Source organism: Meles meles, chromosome 6 (genome assembly GCF_922984935.1).
Source record: "Meles meles chromosome 6, mMelMel3.1 paternal haplotype, whole genome shotgun sequence".
Taxonomy (NCBI): domain Eukaryota; kingdom Metazoa; phylum Chordata; class Mammalia; order Carnivora; family Mustelidae; genus Meles; species Meles meles.
This window is the reverse complement of record NC_060071.1, coordinates 148,110,121-148,134,858: the sequence shown is the minus strand read 5'-3', so window position 1 is coordinate 148,134,858 and position 24,738 is coordinate 148,110,121. Positions and strand designations below refer to the sequence as shown.

Sequence of the window (24,738 nt, the reverse complement as noted above, 5' to 3'; positions counted from 1 at the left end):
CTGGCAGCTTCCATGGGACACACCGCGTGCGCCCGCCTGCCAGAGCGCACCGGAGGCTTCTAGCTAGGTCGGGAGGAAGGGTTAGTGGCCGACGTGACAGAAGTCAGGCAATTTTCAACAATTAAAGGCTCAGCCTCCAGGAACCTGGTTTTAGGAAAAAGGCTACCCAGCTTCGCACTTCATCTATTTCAAATTTTTTTTTTTTTTCAAACGATTTTGATATGAAAAAGAAAGGACACAGCACCTGAGTGACCGCATCTATGACATTTGTGGGGAGAAAGCAAATTGCAATCTTGGCCCCCAAACAGAGGCTGTACCCTGGTTTCCTTTTTACCACAGTATATTGGTAAGACTTAGATCCTATGGAAAAAGCGGAGGGAAAAAAAATCAATTCTGTGGTAAAAACTTTGTGGGGCAAAATCAGTTACTTGTACAAAAGTCGAGAAGCACTTTTATTGCAGACATTGCCACATACACGGTTAGTGAGACCGGCCCCGCCCCTCGCGCGAGGAAGCCGCGTTCCCAGCTCATAAAAACATTCAGTAACACCCGGGAGGTTTTCACGTTACTCGTTTTAGTACCTGGGGGTTTGCTTTGGCTAGATTTTCTATTTTAACCCACGCTTCTTCTCGTTCCTTCATTTTTAGCTTCTCTCTGAAAAACAGCAAAATGTCATTGGTATTAGAGACAGGGTCACGCGCAAGCGAAGGCGAGAGGCGATGCTGACAGGACCAGAGCGGTCACCTACTCCCCTCTGTCGCTGCTGGTCTTACTCCCCGAGCTTCACTGTGCGGAGCACCGCGGGACGGGACCCGGCACATGCGATGCGGAAAACAAGCCAGACTCAGAGGCAGAGACGGAGCGAGTGAGCAGGCCGCAGGGAGAACATGCTGGAGACCGCAGGCCCCCAGGACACGCGTCCGAGCCCCGCAGGCCTGCACCGTCCTGCTCTCGCTGCTTCCTCGGGGGAACCTGGAGAACTCTGAAGACAAGCTTATGGGGCCGTGGAAGGTGAGACCATGCCACAGCGTACGGGAACCGAGGCTAAGGGCTGACGTCCCGACAAGGACGCTTGAAAAAGGAACCGTCTTCGGACCTGGTTCTCGTCCGCATCCACCAGCAGAGGCCCACAACCTTCCGTAAATCCCTTCACCTCACCTCACCTCACTTCTTTTTTTTAATCTGGAGAACGTGCCGCGTGATCTTTAAGATCCTTTTCAGAAAGCGGAGAGACTCACCGTGTGAAAGGCGGAGAGCACAGGTGAACCCCGTGCTCGGCTCCGAGGGAACCCAGGCCACGAAGCTGGAGGCCCGGGAGGCTCCATGTGCACGTGCCCGGCCTCCCTCCCGGCCTGCAGACCACGCCTCGCACAGTGGGTCCCCCTCATGTGTGTGTCCCTGTCCTTCCTTTCCACACCACGCTTTTGTCGTATCACCGCCCTGCTGTCAGAACCTGCGACGGGGCCCGCGGATGGGACAGCACGGACGCGCCGTCTGTGAAGTGCGCGCGGGACCAGGGGTTACGTGTATCCCGTGGCCTGAGTTACGCTTGTGTCAAGTCTATCTTCTTGAGCCAGCTTCAAGGGACAAGCAAATAAGAAAACCTGCCCAGAGCCCAGACCCGACTCTGACGTCCTCCTCCGAGCGAGAGCTGGGCGCGGGTTTCGTGAAGGACGCTGGCCAGGCTTCAGACGAGGCCTGTGCTACACGGGCCCGCAAAACCGCGTCGGGATGAACATGCTCCGTCACGTAGACCTCAGGGGACAGAACTCAAATCTCGGCCTTATAGACCTGAAAAGCTCCTACGCCCCCAGCCCCTCCGTGCTCCTCGGCAAAGCTAAAGTCCGGGCCGCACGCACGTTTACCAGAAGTGATTAAACTGGGGCCATAATGGGGAGCGCAGAGATGTTCTCCGCAAACGAGTGAATGTAACAAGCATGTGCATTTGTGTTCCGAGGGAGACGGACAGATTTTGCTTTGAAGCGAGGAGCGTTTTAGGACCCACCCACCCGAGAGGTTTACTCAGGCCCGAGGAAGAGGAAAAAAACTCTCCAAAGAGTAGCTTTTGAAAGCAGCAACTTACTTCAGTTTCTCTGCTTTGAACTGCTGGGTACAGTCGTCGAACAGTTTCTGGTTCATCTCCATGAAGAGCTTCAGCGCGTTGTAGATCAAGCCGTGTATCGTCCTGCAAGCAGACCCTGGTGTTCAGGCTCTGAACCCTCCAATTTTCTACGCACCTCCCTGCCATCCTCGGCCACAGCCCTCCGCTCCCCGGTCCTCTAGCTGCTGCGGCCGTCCTGTCAAACGCCTCGGGCTTTCCAACCAAAGCCCCGTCACTCTTCCAGGGAGCCCGTGGAGCGCTCTGGACCAGCCCCGGGGCCCCTCACTTTCTGTCCTGGCTGACAGCAGCCGCCTTCCGTGGAAACGGAATAAAAAACACTGACACTTGAAGAAACAGAATCCAGACAAACGGCAACGTGTAGGGGACAATAACGGAAACATTTTACTTCCTATAAATGTCAGTTTCCTTTTCATCCTCTTAATTAAGGGTAGAAAACTTTTTAATAAACCAAAACAGGGCTTTGGAAGACACAAAATAACATGACCACGGAATGCTTCACGAGGCTCAGCTCCCTGGCTCTGACGTCCAGGAGCGGGAGGAGGCACAGCTCTGTGACCCAGTGGAGGCTGGAGAGGACGCCGTCCCGCCTGCCCTCAGCGGACGGCCACACGGGCAGCGAGACGGGCAGCAGGGCCATGCCGCGGAGCCCGGGAAGCCCACGGCCTTGCGAGCAGCCACAGAAAATCCCCCTCCTGCCTGCGACCACCCTCCTTGCTGCCAGGCCTGCCGCTGTTTCTGCTGCTGTAGGTTCACGGGCACTTCGTAGCTCACTTCATAACAAAACCCGACTCGTATCCGGAAACACTAATAACATGGCTCTCTGTGCAACAGGCAGCAGTCACCACTGCCTCTCGCATTGTACTAAACGCACTCGGGGATGTGGCTGAGCTCCACGGCCTTTGCTCCACCTGCCGAGCGTTAATAAGAGATGAACGTGGCAGAGAAAAGGCTGCTGAAAGTCGATACAATGAAGAGGTCTGCGGGGCTGTGCCAGGAGTGCCCCAGCGACCCCCAGAGCCGCGCGCTGATGCCTCGTAGGGGCCCGGGACTTTCGGTCCGCTGACTTCACCTGCATTCACCTCCACAACAAGGGGAAGGTCTCTGCAAAGTGCTTAATGTGTTTCCTTTTTAAACCGATACTTCGGACTTGGATTTCAATCCTAATTGAAGTTTCAGCGACATATGGGGAACTTTAAATGCCCCAGTGGACAGTCAGCTCTTTCCTGTTTTTCCTTTTAATTTTTAAAAAGATTTTATTTATTTATTAGAGAGCGCACAAGTGGGGGGACGGCAGGCACAGGGAGAGGTAGAAGCAGACTCCCACCAAGCAGGGAGCCTGGTGCGGACCTCAATCCCAGGACCCCAGGACCATGACCTGAGCCGAGGGCAGACGCTTCACCGATGGAGCCCCCTCCCCGCCCCGCGCCCCCTTCTTACTTGTTCCAGTGGGTCTTGGAGTTGCGGTACAAGGAAGGAAACATGATGGGCAGGATCTTGGCCGCGTTGTCGCTGATCAGGCTCATGATGTACTCGTTGTTCCAGTAATACAACGCTCGCTCTGCCACCTGCAAGACGGAGGGCACAACTGGGTGACCGTGACGAGAAACACTCACTCGGCAGGACCCTCGCCATGACTGCGTGGGGAGGTGATGAATTATACCTCAATAGCCAATCAGCGCCACAGACTTGGCACACTTGAGACCATCATCCAAGAGACCGCTGCAAAGGGCAGACGGTTTCTACCCACCAAGAACACACTCACTCGCTTCTCCACTCTTTCCAGGAACATCTAGGCTGCGACCCGAGGTCTACATGGAGGACACGGGCTGCGACACGGGCCAAATGCTCCCCTTCCACCCGCCTTCTGCCCACTTCCCTTCGTCGCAGGTCTGGGAAGAGCCAAGGCGTCAGAGCGGACAAGCTGAAGCGGGACGCCCGCCCTCGCAGAGCTTACGTTCCAGCAGGGCAGACAGAGGATGGGAGAATTAATTCCCCAGAGGTGACCGGCCCCAGGGCAGACAGCAGCATGGAAGGCACCAGGAGGAGGGCCGCCTTGCTCAGGGTGAGCTCATGACACGTGCCAGCACGTGCAAGGGAGGCAGACCGGCTGAACAAAGGTCCTGGGGACGACCTCAGAACGAGGCCGCAACAGCTAATGAGGAACCCAGGAGGGGAGAGCGGCAGGTGACTGAAGCCCCCCTCAAACAGGAACTGGGGGGTGAGGGGGGAGACAAAAGTCGGAATGTGTACGCGTCAGAAACAAGTGCTTATGGACGGGGAGTCTCAGGACCGAACAGTTTGTCCCCAAGCGTCCGTCGTTCAGCTGCGGGGAGCGAGGTGTGATGCCGTTGGGGCACACGGAACAGAAAGACAAAGACGGCTTTCCAGAGGAGCCTTTTCTAATTACTCTTAGCGAGAAGCAGGGGTTCAGTGATGCGGCCGAGACGCTCAAGTGTATTTTACAGAGTCAGCGTCTTAGCATCCTACTTCGAAGTACGACCACCGGCCATCTTCCTTCGCCCACGCGACAAGCACAGTGTGGCCGCGACGCACCGAAGCCGGTCACCTCAGCCGATGCGGACTCCCGTCGAGGCCGCTCTCGGCCCGCCCTCCGTACCTGGAAGTGGGGGCTGGACACGCATTTGGCCAGCTGCCGGAAGAGCGGCTCCATGATCTTCACAAACTCCGACGGCTCGATCACGTCTAAGATCTCCTCTAATTCATTCAAGAACATGACTTCTTTTGGACTGTGAGTCTTTGGCCAGTATTTGAGAAGTGCCATCACCACCTGCGGGAGAAAAAACACACGGTGTGACGCCCGCCGCCTGCGCTCCGTGGACGCGACCCCCGAGCAGAGCCGCAGAACCAGGCGACGCTTTCTTCTGTGGAGACGGAACAGCTGCGCCGTAAACCAGCACGTGGGCTTTTTATAATCAGCCGGATCTCATCTGATTTACTTCAGAATCGCTGCTTTAACACACGTGACCCGCTCCCTCCGCTCAACCCCACTGCAGTTGGTCCCTCCAGAAAAAAAAAAAGATAAAAAATGAGCAGTCAGCAGGGTTTAGAGAGAAAAAGAACGATGGAGAGACACGGGAAGTAGGAATCTGCGTATCCGTTTCCACGCAGGAGCGGTCAGTGGGGAGGCTGCCGGTCACACGTACGCACAATCTGTTTCTTTCTCAAACTGACCGTTCCTAGGTATTTCCGCAAACCGTGTGCACACACCGTGTTTCCGACTGTGCTAAGATGAGTCAGAACAGGAGATGTGGAATAAGCCGATCCTGTTGTAGCTCAGGCTGCGTGGGGCTGCTGGGGGATCTGAGGTCCCACTGCCCTCTGCACACGTGACCTGTGACCCTGGGCTGGTAACCACCTCGGGGGCTGCGGGGACCTTGCACCGAAGCGTGCTGGCCCGTGGGGAGCCCGGCAGCGTGGCCTCTGCTGGGATCCCGCCGGACAGCGTCTGTGCCGCCGGCCCCGAGAGGCCTGTTCAGCCGGCAGTGGCGACAGCTCCCTCCCCTGTGGGACCGGACCTGACCTTCCTTCGCCGGGTCGGCAGGGAGGAGGAGTTTCTGCGGGGCAACCTCTCTCTATCTCACCCCTATCGTCTCCAGATTTCCCATCACAACCATACCAGTTCAACTCGGTGAGGGGGAGTAGCATTTCTAGAGTGCAGCTGTCTGCTTTCTGAAAGCGCACGAGGGCCCAAAACACGACCGCAGCCCATCACCGCCATTTCAGGAACCAGCGCCCCAGCCCCTCACTAGCGTCAGGACCGCCACGGAAATCACGGCAAGCGCCAGCTCCTTCCGGCTGGCGGGTGGGTGTTCTCCACCGGCCCATCCTCCGCAACCCTGCAGACAGCGCCTGACGGCTGGGCAGGCCAGCGGTGACATCCTGACGGTGGCTAAAACACGACGGGCCTTTCAACAGCAGCCATTCCGAACAACTCCGCTTAATGCTTTTGGCCTTCAGACTCCAAGATGGTCTTTCATGATGTTACACTTTATGAAACTCCAACATTTATAAAAAAGACCGTGCTCCTCATTTTGGAGTCTGTTGTAAAACTTTATAACACGATCGTCTCTGAAGGGATTTCCTTAAAAAATCTAGTGTTTAAGGATTTTGGTCCTACTTTTTGCTCAAAACCGTTAAACATTTGGTGACCGGCTACTATTCCCCAGTGTAGGGACCACGGTTAAGATTACGGCAGATGTCAGTCAGTTCCCAAACCCACTTCTCCTTGTCATTTGTCAAATGGTACTTTGTTAGGAAAGAACACACTAGCGCGTGAGACGCAGAACACAATGGCATTAGCTATTCCACGTCTCTAGAAGAGGTTTTATTTCTGGAATCGGAGCCCCACGCTGGACCAACTTATCACACCATCTGGAGTGACCTGTGCTCGACACCACGGTTTCAGAAGGCAGCAGCACTTTGCAAAAGAGGGGCCTGCCTGGTGAAGCTCATCGAGGCAAAAGCGTCCGCCTGCTGCTGGGCGCAGGTCACGCACTGAGCTCTCCTTCGGAGACTCGATGGGGTGCTGCTCTCTGGACAGGGCTGGGGCAGGCGAGCCCCTTCCTGACACACCAGGGAAAAAGAGGGTTCCCACCAGATCCCGAAGCAGAAGTCAATTATCCCGAAGAAACAGGCGGACGACAACATAACGTGATCTTGCTTCCATCTGTGATCTGATGATCTGTGACCTGTGAGCTTCTGAGCGCCACACACAGTTCACAAATAAAATACTAACTGCAGACCTTGAGCGGGAGTGATGCGGGTCTTTTAAATGGATCGTACTTTAAACATTCCTGACCTTGGCCATACGGGCTTCAGGAGAGCCTTGGGTCCGGACCCTGAGACCCCCTGTGGGTGCCGTGTCCTCCTCAGCGCTGCCAAGTGGGTACACACCTTCACGAGACTTTATTCCGTTCATCTTCTTGTCGACGAGCTTTCAATGCTGAAGGAGACGGAGCAGCCTCTGTATTTCATAACATGGGAACTTCAAAGATAGGAGTTCCCCGAGGTGAGGGTCTGCACGGTTTTGATGTGCAGAAAACAAAATCTGCTTTCTGTGGCGCACGGAGCACTGGCATGCGGTCTGTGCTGCGGGAGATCCGGGAATGGAGCGAATCTGGGTGGCAGTCCCGGGCACCGGCCGTGCGGAGGCTTCTCCACGCCCGTGCCAACTCAGAGCTTACGGTTTAAGACGGAAGGACCCAGCGGAGGCCGGCGGCTGCCTCTCTCCTTCCGTCAGACAACTACGGCCGAGAGCTCCCGCTCCCGCCAACTGCTGTCAGCTTTCGCACTCGTCTCCGGGGAAGGAAGAACAGGGGCGTGCTGGGCAGGATTAGGACTCGGGCTGTGACAGACCTGGCTGGGGACCGGGGCACTATGGTGGGGGCCTGGCCTGCGGCGAACGTGGCGCAGCGTCTGGTGGATTCTTCAGCCCCTGGAGCTTGTAAGAAATACACACAGAGAAAAATCAGGAACGTGCGCGCTTCTTCTTTCCGTGTTTTTCTTTCCCTTATTTCTGAGGTAGAAAAGGCAGGGCGTCTGTCAGAATCTGTTTCCATACGTGTCGTCGGTAATGGTTCCAGCCCGTTGGTGGGGAGCCACTGTCCAACACAGACACGGGCCCCGAGGACGCGGCCCCACTGGAGAAGATTCGTTCACTGGGCCACCTCGGCTGTCCGTCCCCACCGAGACGCGTCTTCCGTGTAGTCAGGGGGATAACAATAACCCGACCCTGACAGGGAGAAAACACTCTGGGTTTGACACTGAAGTCTGGTAAGTTTGGTGCCTCTCCGCGGGGGCTTCCAGAATCTCGGAGGAGGCAGAGGCGTGCGGGGACCCCGGGGTGTGATCGAGGGCTCTTCCGGAGCTGCCAGGTGACTCCGGGAGTCGGTGCACGGGGTTCAGAGGAAAGCAGAGATCGGGAGCCAGTGTGGTCCAGAAACAGAGAAACTATGCATTTCTTGCGTGTTTCCACCGTAACACTCACAACCTCACGGGACCACTGTGGAGGCGGCCACGGGGATGGAGAATGCCGGAATGACAACATTTGCCTTTTCTAACCCAACGGTTAGCTTCAGAAAGAGTACTCAAACGCTGCAGCTGACACTCCGTACCTCTCACTTTGTTACTCAACGGTAAGAAACCGCCCGGCGGATAAAACATGGGCCGTGGGTCTGAAGGGGTTTGTCCGCACCAGGTGACCAACCAGTGCATGAAGAGATGCCCAACTTCTTCAGCCGGGAGGGACATGCCAATCAAAGAGCCCCCGAGAGACGCCACCACACGCTCACTAGATGACCAGGATGAAGAAAGGGATGACCCTGAGTGTTGGCGAGGACGTGGAGGGCGCGGAGCCCGTGTAGCCACTGGCGGCGGGTGGGGGGGAGAGTGGGGTAGCGCCTCCCAGAGCTAAAGCACAGCAACACTATAGCTGACCCAGCACTGCCCCTCGAGCCGTTCAACCGACAGGGCCGAGAGCGGGGACCTGCACAGACCCTGACACCCACGCTCACAGCGACCCCAGCGTCCGCCGGCCGGGGAGCGGACGAACAGAACTCAAGGGAGTCCGTCCAGCCGCACCCGGGGACCGAGTCCTGACACAGGCATGGCGGGTCTGAACCCTGATGACATCCTGCACGAGTCCACCCGTGCCTGGATGAGGACAACTCGTGGACACAGAAAGCAGGTCAGAGGCTCCCAGGGGTGGGCAGAGTTTGAGAAGTGGGAGTTGGCGTTTGGGGGGATCAGGGCTTCTGTCTTGGATGATAACCAAGTTCTGGGAATCGTGGTGACAGCTGGGCAGTGGTGGGACGTAATTAACGCCCCGCACACGTACAGTGAAAATGGCACATCACATTTTATGCTACACGCACTTTATCACGGTTAAAGAAAATTAATAACGTAATATACCAAAGAGCCACTGAATTGTACATTTCAAACGGGTGAGACGTATGGTATATGGATTATAGCTCAATAAAGCTACCAAAAAAAGTGTATTCAAAGGCTTACACCAGCCCCCGACACCTTCCACTCGGCTAATCTAAGATATGACAGCCTTTGTTTCTAGTCAAGATAACAGGCCAAGAAATCTGGAAATCGACACACTCAACAGTGATGTGATCACGGAGCAGCTGCCCCCAGACCCGGGAGGAACGCCGCAGCTCAAGGGTGCGCGATCCACACGCCAGTGCTCCCGTTCGGAGGACTGTGGTCCAGCTCAGGGAAGAGGCAATCTGCTCGCGTACGATCATCACTGCGGTAAAGGACCGTGTAATCCAAGTCGCCACACTCTGAACACACACGACACGTGAAGGGAAGCAGCGTGTGGGTCAGCGTGACCGCAGGTGATGACGTGCTCCGAGCAGCTACCTGGCCAGTGGAGCCACGGTGATAGGACATCTGGGGAAGCCCACAGGCCACATCATGGGTGCACCGGCGCCGGGACCAAGGTCCCAGCCGGAGCGCATACTTACTGGTTCAGTGAGGGTGCTGTCCTTTTCTAAAAACTGCACGACACAGTACGCCAGCTGCGAAGTACAGGAGAGGGGGCATTAGCGTTTCCCTCCGAAATGGCAACGCTGCCCCCCACCCCCTTGGTCCAGCCTCCCCTGCCCCGGGCGAGCAGACACTGGTGCTCTGAGGGGGACTCTCAGGGACAAGACAGCAGAAAGCGAAAAAAATCAGGAAACAGTTTTTCAGACGAATATCGACAAGTCAGCCTTGGTTTGACGGGGATTTTCCTCACCCTCTTCTTGGAGACTGTAATTAACAAGTAATCTAACAGCTGGAAAAAGACAAATTAAAATCTGGTTGCACCTTAAACCACTGAACTATTAATCTCTTCTGTAGAACAATTAACAGGGTAACAAGCTGGCCGGAAGTACAGCGACCATCACCAATTAACAGCAGGAGGAGGAAAAAAAACCACCACGATGTAAAATCCTTCCCAGGAAGCTGATGTGCTGAGATAACCGTAAAGAACACACTTCCTGGTGGGAGGTTGGGGGAACCAGGTGGTGGGTAATAGGGAGGGCACATGTTGCATGGAGCACTGGGTGTGGTGCAAAAACAATGAATACTGTTACGCTGAAAAGAAGAAAAAAAAAAAAAGAATACACTTCCTGGGGGCTGCCTGGGTGGCTCAGTGGGTTAAAGCCTCTGCCTTTGGCTCAGGTCATGATCTCAGGGTCCTGGGATTGAGCCCTGCATCAGGCTCCCTGCTCAGTGGGGCGCCTGCTTCCCCCCTTTCTCTGCCTGCCTCTCTGCCTACTTGTGATCTCTGTCAAATAAATAAAATCTTAAAAAAAAAAAAAAAAAGAATACACTTCCTGTGACTGAGCCTGTGCCAACACACTGTGTCCCCCAGCATTGAGGACCTGCAGGACAGGGGAGCCCGCTGGCTGCCAGGCTTGTCCCCGACCCTCCGCACCTGTCCGTACAGGGCTGGTGAGGGCGAGAGCGAGGGAGGGACCACGTCTCCCGGGTAAGTGCGGCCGCCCAACCAGGCAGGAACCACTTAGGGACCAGGTGTTCAGGGTAACTGTCATCAGATCTCTGCAAACTACAGAAGGCCCACAGCTTTGTCGCTGACCACAGACAGTGGCTTCTTCTTGAAGGAGCCGGATTTTAAATCCGACAGAAAACTTCCTCTGAGACGTGCCCTTGACTCCTGTCATCGAGTGAGCACCCTGGTCTGTATTAGAACGAATTTCTGAAATTCTCCATTCCTGAGATGTTTCTGATTTTCTTAAGAGGGAATCTCTTGACCCTTGTATCCTTTCAATTACCTACATCGGCAATGGGACATAACAAAGAAGAGACTCCCAGTAACGGGCTGGGATTCTGTGTCTCGGGCTCAGTGCTCATGTGGAGACCCTTGCTAGCGACTGTCCCCACCTGCGCGTCACCGCTGGGCACCCCTTACCTGTGGATGGTAGACACTCAGAGATTTCACTTTGTGCAAAGGTAGCAACACCTTCAGTAAGAAAATCTTGTGCTCTTCTTTTAGTGGTAAGGCAAATCCGTTAATTATACTGTGAAAACAGAATTTATTCTAAGTTTGAATACTTATAATTTCCAGATTTAAAAAAATCTTGGATTTTCTTTTCTCGTTTTCAGCATAAAAATTGGTAAGCAAAATGTACATTGCAAAAAGACGTATCAACAGAAATGAAAAAGAAAACTAAATACCTTCCAAGAAGCACGGTCATTTTTATCTTTGTTACGTGTAAGATAATTCTAAAATTCTGGATTTGTTCTGGGTTACCCAAAACAGCACGAGTCCCGGGGGGCAAAGCCTCTTTCTTTAGACAGGCCGTGGAGGCTGGGCAGCTCCTGCGGGACCCCCGCTCTGGGTCTTCCCAACACTGGCACCTTCCTTTTGCCTTCACCCATTTTTAGGAATTGGCACCTCCCTGGAGAAATTTGGGTTCGTTACTCTAATGCTGGCAGGATGGAGTCTGAGTGCGCAAGATGGGAGTTGGCTACAAATCAGCCAGGAAGTCGTTTCCTTCTACAAAGAAAGGGGGTCTCACTCCTGCCTCCAAACTGAAGCTTTGTCTCTAACATTAACTAGTGTACCCACTGGTTTCCAGCTGGGCGAGGGGGCTTCCTTTTTCTCTATTTAGTTTTTATTATTTGGCAAGCATAGACACGTGTTGGAGCTATGGAGCAGTGACAGCAATTTCTAGACTGTTCTGCACCCTCTAGGGGTCCCGGGCACATGTGTGCTGCAGGCTGTCTGAAGGGGACATTAGGGATGACTTGCTCATTTGCATCCGGGAGACCCTCAAGGTCAAACACCTCTTCTGGATCCCCGCAGCAGGAAGCAGAGTCCTCTCTGTGACACATCGGGCCGCGCAGACGCTTCATGCCCTTGCAACGTGTTGGAGGTGAGTGGATTTCCAGAAAACAGTGGCCAAGACTAGTTAAGGAAGGTAATACAACTCGTAAGGGGCCCTTGACCGCTCACCATACTCTATTGAGAGAGAGTAACCGGCCGAGTAGACCTCTGCACGAGGACTAACGGTTTTTTCAGATTCTATCTAACATAGCAAGGACGGTTTTCTCAGTGTTGCTGGAGCGCAGATAGATCAGATGACACCCGTGCTCCCGGAGACAGGCTTCCTGGGGATGGACACAGCTTCCCTCCCTGCAGTGTCCCTAGGAACCTTTAGTGGCCGATGCAGCTGAATCCCTGAAGAATGTGCTGGGGGAGAGCACTCCCAAGCTTATTGGACTGGGGAACCCCGAGGAACTCTGGGAAACAGTGGGTTGGAGGTCTGATATAAAATCCATAGGTCACTGATTTAGCAAGCAAGAACTCCACTTGGCTTAAGCTGGTAAAATTTTTAAAATGTTAACTACTTTTAAGAACATTTATAAAAAAGTTATAAAACTAAAGCAATTTGAAATATTAGCATTTACTCAACACCGCCCGTGTACAGTAAATGATCCATTCTTCCAGGTGTCACATATAAACCTTAAGGTAACCGTCTTTGATGAGGGGTGTGAAACAGCACCTGCGTGCCGAACCAGGCACCCAGGGGGTTTCTCTTCGGTGGCTTCTAACCCCCGACCTCACCAACCCCTTCCATCAAGAGAGGTCTTAGTTCCTCTGGGAATGGTTTCAGTCGCCTCGCTCTGGGGAGGGCTGCTGGACTCAGTGGGCTGAATCATTCCAGAATCCATTCCACTTGCTGCCAGGAACAGAGACGACTCACCTCCCCAGGATTTCCAGTAACTCTGCTATGCCGTTGTGATGCTCTGTTTCATAAATAAACCTAGAAGAAGCAACATGCCACTTAGAATTCGACACTGAAGTAACAACTGTAAAGACTAAAATCCTCTGAATAAGGAAACAAGGAGCTTTGTGGGGAGGGTGGTGTGCAAAGACCTGGAGGGCAGAGCGCACGGGTCTGCTCAAATGTCCCCTCAACATCTTACTTTGGATTTTCAAAGACAGAGAAAGGCTGTAGGGTCTGTACTATGAGCTCTCCTACTTCAGCTGCCCAGAGGTGATGATGAGCAATCTGCCACCTGCCTTATCACACCTACATCCTGCGACCCAACCCTCAGGTGTCATTTTTTGCTTCATGCCAACCTAACTCGACACCTTCCTCAGTTTTTTTTTTTAAAGATTTTATTTATTTATTTGACAGACAGAGATCACAAGTAGGCAGAGAGGCGAGCAGAGAGAGAGAGAGAGAGAGAGAGAGAGAGAAGCAGGTTTCCCACAGAGCAGAGAGCCTGACGTGGGGATTGATCCCAAGACGCTGGGATCAGGACCCAAGCCGAGGGCAGAGGCTTTAACCCACTGAGCCACCCAGGTGCCCCCACCTTCCTCAGTTTTAAAACCTCCAACAGTTGGCTGGGTCTTTGCCAGGGCAGAAGTCCCTTCCTGCCCACTTGGGTTGTCTTGCCTGCTTCCTCACAGACACCCTGCATGGCCCATCATGGATTCAAGCACCCCCTCCTGGAACCCCAGTACGAGCAGCCAATCTGCGTCCTGAGAAGCCTCTTGTGCTGTGCCTGCCCAGTGGGCTCCCATGGCCCCTACAGCATCTGTCCCATGCTTAGAACATGTTGACAGGCTGGGAACTATGAGAAAGAACAGGGACACTGAACAGGGCAACATCTCCTCAGCTCCCGAGGATTTCCTCAGAAGCCAGGAGCCCACTCCTGCCCACACCGTGCTCGCCTAGAGTCCATCTCAACCAAGGCACGGGCGCCTGCCTGCTGGGAGTGGGGTCTGAAAAAGGATTCTGCCTCTCCGTTGATAAGAACAGTTTAGAGACAGCTCTACGCCAAAAATAAGAGTTTGTGATGATTTAAAAAAAAGTATGACTCTGAAATTTCGTTGTTCTTGTTTCTGATGAATGGACACGGGACCTCAAGGTAAAGAACAGGTCAAATATCCACAGGACGTGAAATGTTCCTGAAGGGTGGGCCTTGACAATGCCACATTCTGGAATGGGCAGAATTCTCGGAAGGTCTGGTACTTGAGCCAGGCCATGAAGGAGGGTTGACAAATGTCTGGATGGGGTGGAGCAGGAGGGAGAAGGCAGGGCTGGAGCGAAGGTCTGTGAAATGGAGCGGGGAGCGGGCCGCGGGCAGGAGGTGGGTGAGGCAGACATGCAGGGCGGCCCCCCGAGTGCCTCACATGGGTCGGCTACAGCCACTGAACAGAGAACCACAGTGCCACGGGAATGAGTGTGGCCACGGCATAAAGGGGTGGTGAGGAGTGACCCAGACAGCACGGGGCACCTGGCTGGTGAGAAGCAGGCGGTATGGTCCTACGGCAGGGGACGCAGCCCTCAAGTCCCCACCGGGCTCTGCGCTGCACTTGCCTGGAGACTGGGCGCCGACCCCCTGGAGCCCCATCCTTCGTGCTGTGTCTGTGCTCAGACGTGCTCAGATTTGTAAAGCTCAACTCGCGCGTTGCTCGTTTTCTGTTTCCACGTACGAAGGTGGAGCTTTGTACGAAGTACAGCCAGGCCTCCTGACTCTCTGCTCCTCTCGATGACCCGGAGGGCTGGGAAGGCAGCAGGACTGCACGAGGCGCCCGCAGACCTCGGGGCTCGGCTCTGGGCCTCTGCTGGGCTCGGGCTCTAGACGCTCCAGCTGTCGCATGTGAACAAGGACGGCCTTCCGCTGCTGGTCATTTTGTTTTCCTAAATCAGCGTCACTATATTCTTCTTGATAAGTTCTTCGTTTCTTTTTTTCATCAGAGATAGGTTTTTTTTTTAATTTAAATTCAAGCTAGTTAACATACAGTGTAGCACTGGTTTCAGGGGCAATCCATTGATTCATCAGTCGCATGTGACACCCGGGGCTCATTCCATCACGTGACCTCCTTAATGCCCGGCACCTGGTTACCCCGTCCCCCGCCCCCCTCCCCTCCGGCAACCCTGTTTGTTAAGAGTCTCTTATGGTTTGCCTCCCTCTCTGATTTCATGACTTGATTTTCCCTTCACCTATGTTCATCTGTTTTGTTTCTTAAATTCCACATACGAGTGAAATCCTGTGACAACTGTCTTTCTCTGATTATTTTGCTCAGCATAACACCCTCCAGTTCCATCCATGTCACTGCCAACAGCAAGCTCTCCTTTTTGACGGCTGAGTGATATTCCATTGCATGTATACACCGTATCTTCTTTACCCGTTCGTCTGTCCCTGGACATCTGGGCTCTCTCTGCAACTTGGCCACTGTGGACATTGCTGCTCTAAACACTGGGGTGCACGTGCCTTTTTGAACCGGCAAACAAAGTTCTTTGTTTCTATTCATTTGACCTGACTTGAAGTAGATATAAAAAAGAGAAAACAGATCTCCTTTTAACTTTTCCCGAGAGGGACAAAAGAGGAAGGTGCTCAGTGGGGAGAAAGCCGTCACGAAGACGTCTGCATGCGGAGTCGGGTGGTGTTTCTCACTTTTCCAGCAAAAAGCAATCAGGACTCTTTAACAACTGAGCCAGAACCTGCTTACTGGAGGCGGTCTCCAGAACGGACACCATCAGTATCTTTCCTCCCCATGGGATGTGCCCTGAGCCTCATGTGAAGAGGCGGAATCTGTCTCCCTCCCGCGGATCTGTCGTCCTGTGAGTCGCTTGCATCAATCAGCACAGAAGGGAGAGGGGAATTGGCTCCAGTTACCAGCCAAGCCTTGTGGAGGATGGGCGGCTCCCGCTTCTTCCTGCCTGGAAGCCACCTGAGGTCCTGCCCGGAGCCATCCTGCACGTGTCGGCCCCCACAGACCGTGGGCAGCGGTGGAACTGCCCATGAGCCCAGCTCTGATTACGGATCTGTGAGAAAGTCATCGGCTGTTGCTGACTCCAGCCGCTGGGCTGTAACAGACCCGGAGCCCTGGGCTGCCCCTGCTCACGCCAGGGTTCCAGCTTGCTGTGGCTGGGCCGTGGCAGTGAAGATCCCCGTCGCTCCCAGTTCCCACGCGCTCATCAGAAGGAGAAACTATCCAAACAGGGGCTTGACTTAAACACTTTCAGTGAGATAAACCAAACAGGCTGCAGAGATCTTTTCTTCCAAGATGGGGTCATGCCACAGACTTCTCTCATGATCCTTTTCCTTCTTTCTTTCCTGCAGGAAATCGGAGGTGTGGAAGGTGGAGACCGACTACGGAATTCACACAATGTGCCTGCTTCTGATGGCATCGGTCAGGAACGACACTGACAGAAATGATGACTGAAACCCAAGAGCACCACACGCCAGCCCAGGGCACTCGGTAAGAACGAAATCAAGTGCAGTGACTTCTGAATAATTTAAATGTTTTCGTTATTGTACTGAGATTCTTCATGATTTGTGATTCTGCTCTCTGAACAAACCCACATTTTAATTAAAAAAAAAAAAACCCTCACTTTAGATAGAGCTTTAATTTTGGGCCTAAAAGATCAGAATTTAAATTGTATCTGTTCTTTGCTGTTTAAACAATGTATAAAATGTTTCAATAGAGAAGTACCTTGGCCACGTAATGACCCCATTCAGAAGGAAGCACAAGGCCAAGAAGGTGCGAGGAAGACAACACCCAGGAAACACAATGTCCTTCTCTGATCACAGAGGGACAGGTTCCAGAAGCCCCCGAGGCTGCTGTTCTCTGTGGTGGGCTCTCCATTGTCTCTGTCCCCCTCTCCCTTGCTGGGTCACTGTGCCTAAGAAGGGACACGCCTGGCCTCTGCGGCGCTCCTGGCAATGGCCTGTACATGGGGCCGGACAGTGTGAAACCTGTCTGCTTTATCTCACAGGGGGACCTACACACACAGCTGTCACCGCTGGGATCTGTCACTACCTTGAGCCAGCCTGGAGTCAGGGGCCTTCAAGGCAAGCTGACCCGAGAAGCCCAAATTCTCAGAATAAACTGCTCACAGTGAGCTCTCCAGGGACGGCCAAGACGTATTAAGTCTTTCATGCATCAGCCTTCATCTGGTGCCACCACAGGCGCGAAGCTGTTGCTGGACTTGTGTGGTAACGCAGCCAGCACAATGCCTGCGCCGCGGGGAGACCTGTCTGCCAAGCCAGGGGGCCTCTGGCGCGGGGATGTGTCTGCAAGCCTGTGAGGCTGTGGCCACGGGCAGGTGGAAAGACCGTTCCAGGAGGCGCCCATGTGGAAGGGGCCTGGAGGTGAGCAGACACACAGATGAGGAGGCCGGCCACGCCCAGGGCTTAGGTTCATCCATCCAAGTGTGGACAGTCACCCACGTGACTCAGGTGGCGGCAGAACCGTGGGGACAGTGGCAGGCGGGCTGAGGGGTGTTCAGACTTTAAGAGTCAATGAGAAGCTGTGGCCAGGATAGGGAGGAAGAAGGGGCGGAGTTAAGGTGAATACCACACTTGAAATGTCACGGAACATTCTTTCCTGAGCCATGGGGCTGTGCCCTCCTCTATGTAAACCCAGACAGGGCAACTTCTGCACCCAGCTCCCCAGACCGACCTGTCTCCGCAGTCCCGCAGGCCTAGGGATGACCGTGCCGCCTACACCTGCTGCTTCCAGCAGGCCCTCCTCTGCCCCGAGGTAGACAGGGTTTCCAGACCTCCGGTACAGTTCTCTACCTTGGGAGAGCTGCTAAGGACCCCTGCTTACTCCTCCCTCCTGCCTGCTCTCTGAGAAGCATCGGGGGCGGGGGGATGAAGTAACGTGCGGGGGAAGGAGTGACAGTTGGCTTCGCACGGGTTCTAGGAGGACCCACACTGGACAGCCGGGTGAAAACGCAAACAGAGGCAGGCAGTGTGGTGACATGCCGGGGATGGGTGAGGGAGGGGAGCGGGCAGAGGGAGGGGCGGGGGAGGCAGAAGGGGGCCACTACAGCCCAGCACACCACGGGCAGGCCGTTCCCACTCCCCAGTCACTTGCCAAAGGGAATGACGGGCTTGGGGGGAAGGAGCACTGAGTGTGAACACGACCATCATCATGCAAAAAGAGACACGTCACCCACACACCGACTTACCTATAAAATATATTATTTATCTGTTTTCTGATGTAAGCTCTTAAGCCTAAGAATTTTCCATAGATTCTGTGAAGGGTAGTTTTAAGAAAATCTCTCTCTCGAGGATCTTCACTGTCGAAGAGCTCTAAAAGCTTCAAGGAGAAAAAGACACTCAGTGAACGGGCAATTCCCGTGCTGTAGTTTAGGGCTTTTGAAGCTTCAGCGAATCGGTACCTTACCTGCAATACAAATTTCTGATCGATATATTTCTTCGCTATATTAGGTTGGAAATCTGGAGACTCTAAAAATCTTAAGAAAAATTCATAAACAAGCTAGGAGGAAAAAAAACAACAATGAATCAAACAACATGGTATTTTATTAGCTGGAGATTAAAGATACACCATGAGTTGAATTAAAGATACACCAAAGTTGAATCTCTGTCTGAAAATATTAAGCCTTAATAAAAAGTCACGTATCTACAGAATTAAGTCCAAACACTATGGCTTCATTTAATTACAACTGAAGACGGTATTGTTTTATTTAGCTCAGAACCACAGACTACAGCCTTAAATAGCATTTAAACAAAATGATACCCGCAGTGGGGGTCTGTGGAGCTCAGCTAAGGCTGCTGGGAGACTACAGTGCGCAGCAGCTACAGCGGGCTGGGACCTGCACCCACCGTGCTCGTGTGTCCTGGCAGAGCCTGGTGGACAGGAAGCTGGGACGGCTCGGTGAGCGGGTCACAGACGCAGTCACCCAGGGCTGGGATGCTCCTCCCCTTCACGAGTGGGTTGCATGCTGCCCCCGAGACAGCCCCCTTTTGTGATCTGTTCCCCGTCTTGCTCGTTCCCAGCTTCTCCCTCTCGATCTCCCCTCCTGCGGACGACCCAGGCCCCGGTGCAGCGCGTGGCTTGCACACACATTGCTTGTGCTGGGCTCAGGGTCTTCTCAGGCATCCAGTCTGATCTACGATCAGCTTTTTGCCTTACAAACGTGCGAGTTAGCAGGGGAGCTTTGGGGAGCGTCATGTCTACATCCTGAAAATGGGGGCGGGGGGAGCATCTAGCTGCAAAAGGCCTTGATCTAATGGCTATCGGCGAGGAGGTCACTTTCATTACCAACATACTGGCAATTCTGTATCTTTGTAGTTCGTATCAAGGGGTCCAAACAAACCAACCACTTCCGCTAAAATACCTTTCTTAGAGGCACAGGTTTGCAAGGTCAGAGGTTCACTTGCATAAGCTGGAGTGAGGCCCTAGAGGCCAGCACCCTTGCTTTGGAGAAAACCCCACGAATACACACATTTAATTCGTGCCCCTGTTTCTGGGGCATTCTCAGAGTTCAGTACCTGTAGATGAGGCCAGGCTGCTTCTAACGTGGGCTCGTCTTCCTCGGGGTCAAATTCTGCTCCCGTAGGATTGGAGGAAGGTGGTAATGTTCGAAACATGTTAACTGCAAACTAAAATCCACACGTTCTTGAGTCATAACCAGGACATTCAAGGTGTTTACAGAAAACATTAAAAAAAAACATTTTCAGGAAACATTAAAAAAATATTTACAGAAAACATTTTAATTGTAATGATAGCTGCCTCCAGCAGTTATCTGGCTCGTCCTTATTCTTCAGATTATGGGAGCAGCGAGCATCCCCAACGAGATCTGGGGTCAGGAGCGCAGCAGGAAATGTGGCCCACTGACGGCCGGCTACCAGACTCCTGCTCGATTCTGAGCTGCCAGAATCACGGACAACTAGCACCAGCCAGTGCCAGCGGGCAGTGAGGAGCCCTCGGTCTCCACCGTGTGTATGTGCCAAGCAAGGAGGCCGGTGTAGTGCTGGAAAGAAAAGGATGTGATCAGGGAGGAAACAGCAGAGACTGAAGAACTGACTGCCTGCCCCAGAGGTGCCTGCGATTGGCACGGAGAGACCAGACCCACCAACCGTGCCTGGGGCTGGACAGTCGCGGTCTTCGTCTATCTGGACTCAGGAAGAAATGACTTAGGAAGAGATTTCTCTGGAGTGTGAGTGACCCCCTCGTACAACTTGCTGCCCATTTTTCTTTATATTGTCCTTCACCGCGGGTGCCCACCCTGTTTATTATTATGGCTCCGTCTACTTCCAACTTCATAAAACTCAGGGTTTTACAGGTGTTTCTCCATGAAATCTAGAATTCTCTAGAGCACAGGTACACTTGAATGCCCATTAATCTGTAAGTAACGCACAACATGTACTGATAAATTTGTGATATGTTTACTTTTTCCATATCATCAATTTGTAACTACTTCTTTTGTGGGAAGTTTAAATATGGTTAGTTCCCTTCCAGAGGCTCTGAACCACTGTATGTGGGTTACAGGACTGGGCTCGAGTGACAGGCGCTCACATAACTCCAGCAAGGCCTCTGTCTCCCCACTCGCCATAGCACACCATCCAAACACCTGCCACACAAGGTAAGACTCGGCTCCGTGACAACGTGAGGGGAGGATCGTGGCGGTCCTGGGCAGACCTGATGCAAGGGTGTCCAGTCTCATGGAGACAGCCAAAGCTCAAGGCCATCCGTTGTGTTTCTTTTCTCATCTTTACTATCATTGACACTGAACTCCGAGCCCTCCCGTCGTGTTCCGTGAAGGAACATGCCCCCACTTCCAGCCATCAGCTGTGGAAGCCCTGAGCCCCAAACATTTGTCGCCCGTGTGTCTGAGAGGGGGAGCGGAGGCAAGGCATCGCAGCAACGGGGCTGAGATAACACAGGAACAGAAGGAACGAAAGATGGCTGGAAATCCAGACAAGCAGAAAAAAGAAAAAAATCCTTTAGTGAAAAAAAAAAAATAATACCCCTAAAACCTAAGCAGAAAGTGAAAAATGGTCTGGAACCTGTGAACAGGGTCCTGGAGGAGGCCCCCAAGTAATAGCTGACTAACGGACCGAGGCTGCGACAGCTGCTGGCAGGTGCACGGGGCACATCCTGTCACTGGTGCCTGGGGAGGGACTCTCCTGGCACTCTGATCCCCAAGCCCAAAGAAGAGAACAAGTAGACAGCAAGAGCTCCCACACCCCGGAAAGGCCACACTTGCGCCCGCCTCCGCACCACCCCCAGGGCTTGCCGAGGGGCAGCACATGAGCCGTGGCACCACGAGCCTTTGCCCCTTCCTTCCCGGGCTAGGAAAGTGTGGAGAGAGGCGTTAGATGCAGTCTGAGGCCCGTAGGGGCGTGCGGCATTCACGAGCTGGGTTTTCTGTCTTCTCCTTCAAAGGCAGACGGCTGGGGGCTCCAAGACAGTCACCCAGAGACGGCAGGTGCCTTGAAAAGAGTGCAGCAGAGGAGAGCCGCAGGCCCAACGCAGGAGGACAGAGCCCACGTGGCGTCCCTGGGTGGCGGAGGTGCTCCAGACGCACGCTAGGCCTGCCTCTCCTGGACACACTCACGACAGCCTGTGACATCTCAGTCCCACTCAGGAAGGGAGCACGCACGCGGGGCGCCGGCCGCCCTCCTGCTCTGCTTGGGGCCAGCAGGTACCCCCACAGGTCCCTCACTGGCCGGGCTGCCCATGGGGACTGAGGTGTGACAGCAGGTGGGGCAGCTGTCCCCAGAGAGACTAACCGGGGGCAGGAAAGCAGGAGGGGGCAGATCATGGCTCACTCTCGGACACAAATGGGAGTGGCGCCCGTGGAGGTAGCTGTAGTGATGGTCGACATCTCAGTCAGCGACCTGCCCCTCGAAAGATGACCCCAAGGACGTGGGTGGGCAGCAGCCACTCAGCTGCCAAGTCTGAAGAACAGAACCGCGGTTTTCCCAGAGGAAGACAAAACCCCTGTGGGGGCGGCATCGGCTCCTGCCGGAAGGCGCTCTGGAAAAGGATCTCCTGGGCTGTCTCCGTCTCTTACTGATTGCTTCTCTGGTCGGACTCTGACCCACACACCTGCTTAGTTAAGATTCCTAGGAAGCTGGTTACAGCCTAGCAGTGGTGAAGCTAATGACCCAGTTTCAAGTTGAAGCCCGTGCGGGGTGTCCGGTCACCTACAGCTCGAACCCCAGAGGCGGGGTCGGGAGTCTGCAGGGCTGGCAGACCACCGGGCTTTTATGGCCCAAATCCTCTTCTCAGTCTCCCCGAAGGCCACCAGCCCAGATCCAGGAAGTTTTCTTGCTGGCCGAGTCTAACTGCCACGAAGCTGCTTCTTCCCCAAGACACAGCCTTCCCGCCACTGCTGGTGCGGGAGTTCGAGGCTCGGCTGCAGAAAAGGCTGTGCGGGACGCCAGCATGTAGAAGGCAAGGGCGGCAGGCAGGGGACGGGCCGCCTCAAGTGGTCCTTGGGTTTCAGGGATTCTGAGCACAAATGCTGCAGGGTCTGCCAAGCCGAGTGCCAGCAGGAGGGCAGGCCGAGCCGTCCAGCCACGCAGAGTCCAGGCTGGACACCGCAGAAGCGGAAGGAATCTGGTTTGTTCTGGGGGCCGGACGGGGACCCGACGGATTCATTTTAACTGCTCAGCTCACACGGAGTGACAGTGTCCCCAGGGCTGCGGTCCCAGCTGGGGTCAGGCCACACGGACAGGGCAGCAGGGCCCGGGGTGGGGGGGGGGCAGGTTTCCAGCCGTCCTCGACCCAGAGCCAGGGACTGTGCCCCAAGAATCCTGCCCACGCTTGGGTTTTCTCACGTGTACACAGGGCACGACCCTCTTCTCTGCCCTGGGCCCATGGGGAGCGGGCCGGGGCGAGCACGCGCGGCGGCAGTGCTCGTGGGCGCGCGCACGTAGGGGGACGCGCACGTAGGGGACGCGCACGGCGGCCGGTGGGACGCGCACGGCCTCGGCGTATTCGGCAGCACCTGCTTTCACAGCGGTCTCGACGCCCTGCTTTCCGGACTTAAACCGGCTGCAGAGGCTCCAGCCCAGGCTGCTACACCTACTCAGTCAGGTGCGAGCCACCCTGCGGGACACCCTGCGGTGCAGCAGCCTCACGAAGCCTTTCTGTACCTGGGACAGTGGCGAGCGGCGGGCGAGTGCCAGCTGCGCGTGCGCTGATATAAGTGCAGCGCGGCGGGCGGGGGGGACAGCCAGAGCCGAGGACCAGCCCGGTAAACCACTTTCCTGGGCAATGGGTCGGCGAGGCTGGATGCTCAGTTCCTCGTCTAAACCACACGGGTTCCTCCACCCCTGCACGTACTCTACTGCATTCGCACAACTGTGTGTAGAGGTGAGGCCGCCGAGGCCGGGTCTCAGCTCCTCCGGAGCTCATCCTCCCACAGTCAGAAACACTAGGTTCTGAGAGTCCTGAAATGCATCGTGGGGATGGGCAGGGTCGGGGGAAGTGGGGAGGGAGCCCATCGACATTATTATTATTTTTTTTAATAGAAAACTGTATTTGTAAAAGTGTATCTGGAAAAAACAGCAGAAACCATACAACAGACCATCCCGGCTGCGGCTGCGCTAGGAAACAGAAACCAAAAACAAGTACAAGACTAACAGCACACCCTCTCTGCTAACAGCACGTGATTAGGGAACAGAATGAATAGGAGGAGCCCAGGAACACAGTTCCAGAAGTGACCGGGGCCTGGGAACTTGCTGTTACAAAGCCCCAGTGGAGAGAGCATTAAAAACCCTAATAAAGGGGCACCTGGGTGGCTCAGTGGGTTAAAGCCTCTGCCTTGAGCTCAGGTCATGATCTCAGGGTCCTGGGATCGAGCCCCACATGGGGCTCTCTGTTCAGCGGGGAGCCTGCTTCTCCCTCTCTCTTTGCCTGCCTCTCTGCCTCCTTGTGATCTCTGTCAAATAAATAAATAAAATCTTTAAAAAAAAACCTTAATAAAGAGCACATTAGAATATCTGAATGAAAGAGACAGTGAGAGGGAAGAGAAGCAGGGGGAGTGGGAGAGGGAGAAGCAGGCTTCCTGCCGAGCAGAGAGCCCCATGCAGGGCTTGATCTCAGGACCCTGGGATCATGGACCTGAGCTGAAGGCAGATGCTTAATGACTGAGCTACCCAGGCGCCCCCCTAGTGGCAATCTTAAGAGAAAATCTAGGCCTTTCCTCATTTGTGAGGTTAGTTCAGGTGTCACGGTGGGGACTGCACACGCACACAGCGGGACAGCAGACTTAAACTCAGTAACACCAGTACTCACATTGTCAGTGATAGTCTGCACACCCTCATAACCATCAGACAGTCTGACTTAATAGAAAAATAACACTCAACTCCATGCTGTCTGCAACAAGCTCTCTTTAAATATAAGGATACAAATTGATCGAAAGTAAAGGAAGGAAAAAGACATACCAGGTTCACATTAGTAAGGAGAGAGCTGAAGTGTCTATATGAACATCAGACAGTAGGTTTTGGAGCAAATAAGATTACCAGGGATAAAGAGGGTCAGTCTGTAATGATAAAGGAGTCAACTAATAAACACTAATATCTACTCTCTGAATAACAAGATGTAAAACTTGACAGAACTGCCAGAAAGAAAAGGCAATAAACAATTAGAAAACAGAATATAAAGAGCCCTAATTACAATAGCACCAAAAGACGAAATATTTTATGAGCCTGGAAAAATACATGTAGGATCCGAATGCTGAAAGCCACAAAACAAATAATGCCAAGATGAAGACATACTATGTTCATGGACTAAAAGGTTCAACACTGCTAAGGTAGCCGCTCTCCCCAAATCTACATAGTAATGCAATCCC

At 53.9% G+C, this 24,738-nt stretch overlaps 1 protein-coding gene across 7 annotated transcripts in view; it reads right to left on the bottom strand.

The window, feature by feature from the left end:
- PPP2R5C (protein phosphatase 2 regulatory subunit B'gamma) overlaps positions 1 to 24,738 on the bottom strand; it is a 122,419-nt gene that overhangs the window by 11,885 nt on the left and 85,796 nt on the right. For 6 of the 7 annotated variants that reach the window (XM_046009354.1, XM_046009357.1, XM_046009355.1 and 3 more), the window contains 10 exons: positions 19,424 to 19,534; positions 18,315 to 18,407; positions 18,097 to 18,227; positions 12,865 to 12,924; positions 11,067 to 11,175; positions 9,616 to 9,669; positions 4,740 to 4,910; positions 3,560 to 3,687; positions 2,084 to 2,185; positions 582 to 654 (listed from right to left, as the gene is read on the bottom strand). In XM_046009354.1, coding sequence (XP_045865310.1) covers positions 582 to 654; positions 2,084 to 2,185; positions 3,560 to 3,687; positions 4,740 to 4,910; positions 9,616 to 9,669; positions 11,067 to 11,175; positions 12,865 to 12,924; positions 18,097 to 18,227; positions 18,315 to 18,407; positions 19,424 to 19,534 — 1,032 coding nt within the window. Of the gene's footprint in view, positions 1 to 436; positions 655 to 2,083; positions 2,186 to 3,559; positions 3,688 to 4,739; positions 4,911 to 9,615; positions 9,670 to 11,066; positions 11,176 to 12,864; positions 12,925 to 18,096; positions 18,228 to 18,314; positions 18,408 to 19,423; positions 19,535 to 24,738 lie in introns of those variants that run through there. The other variant, XM_046009361.1, reaches the window with a different exon arrangement.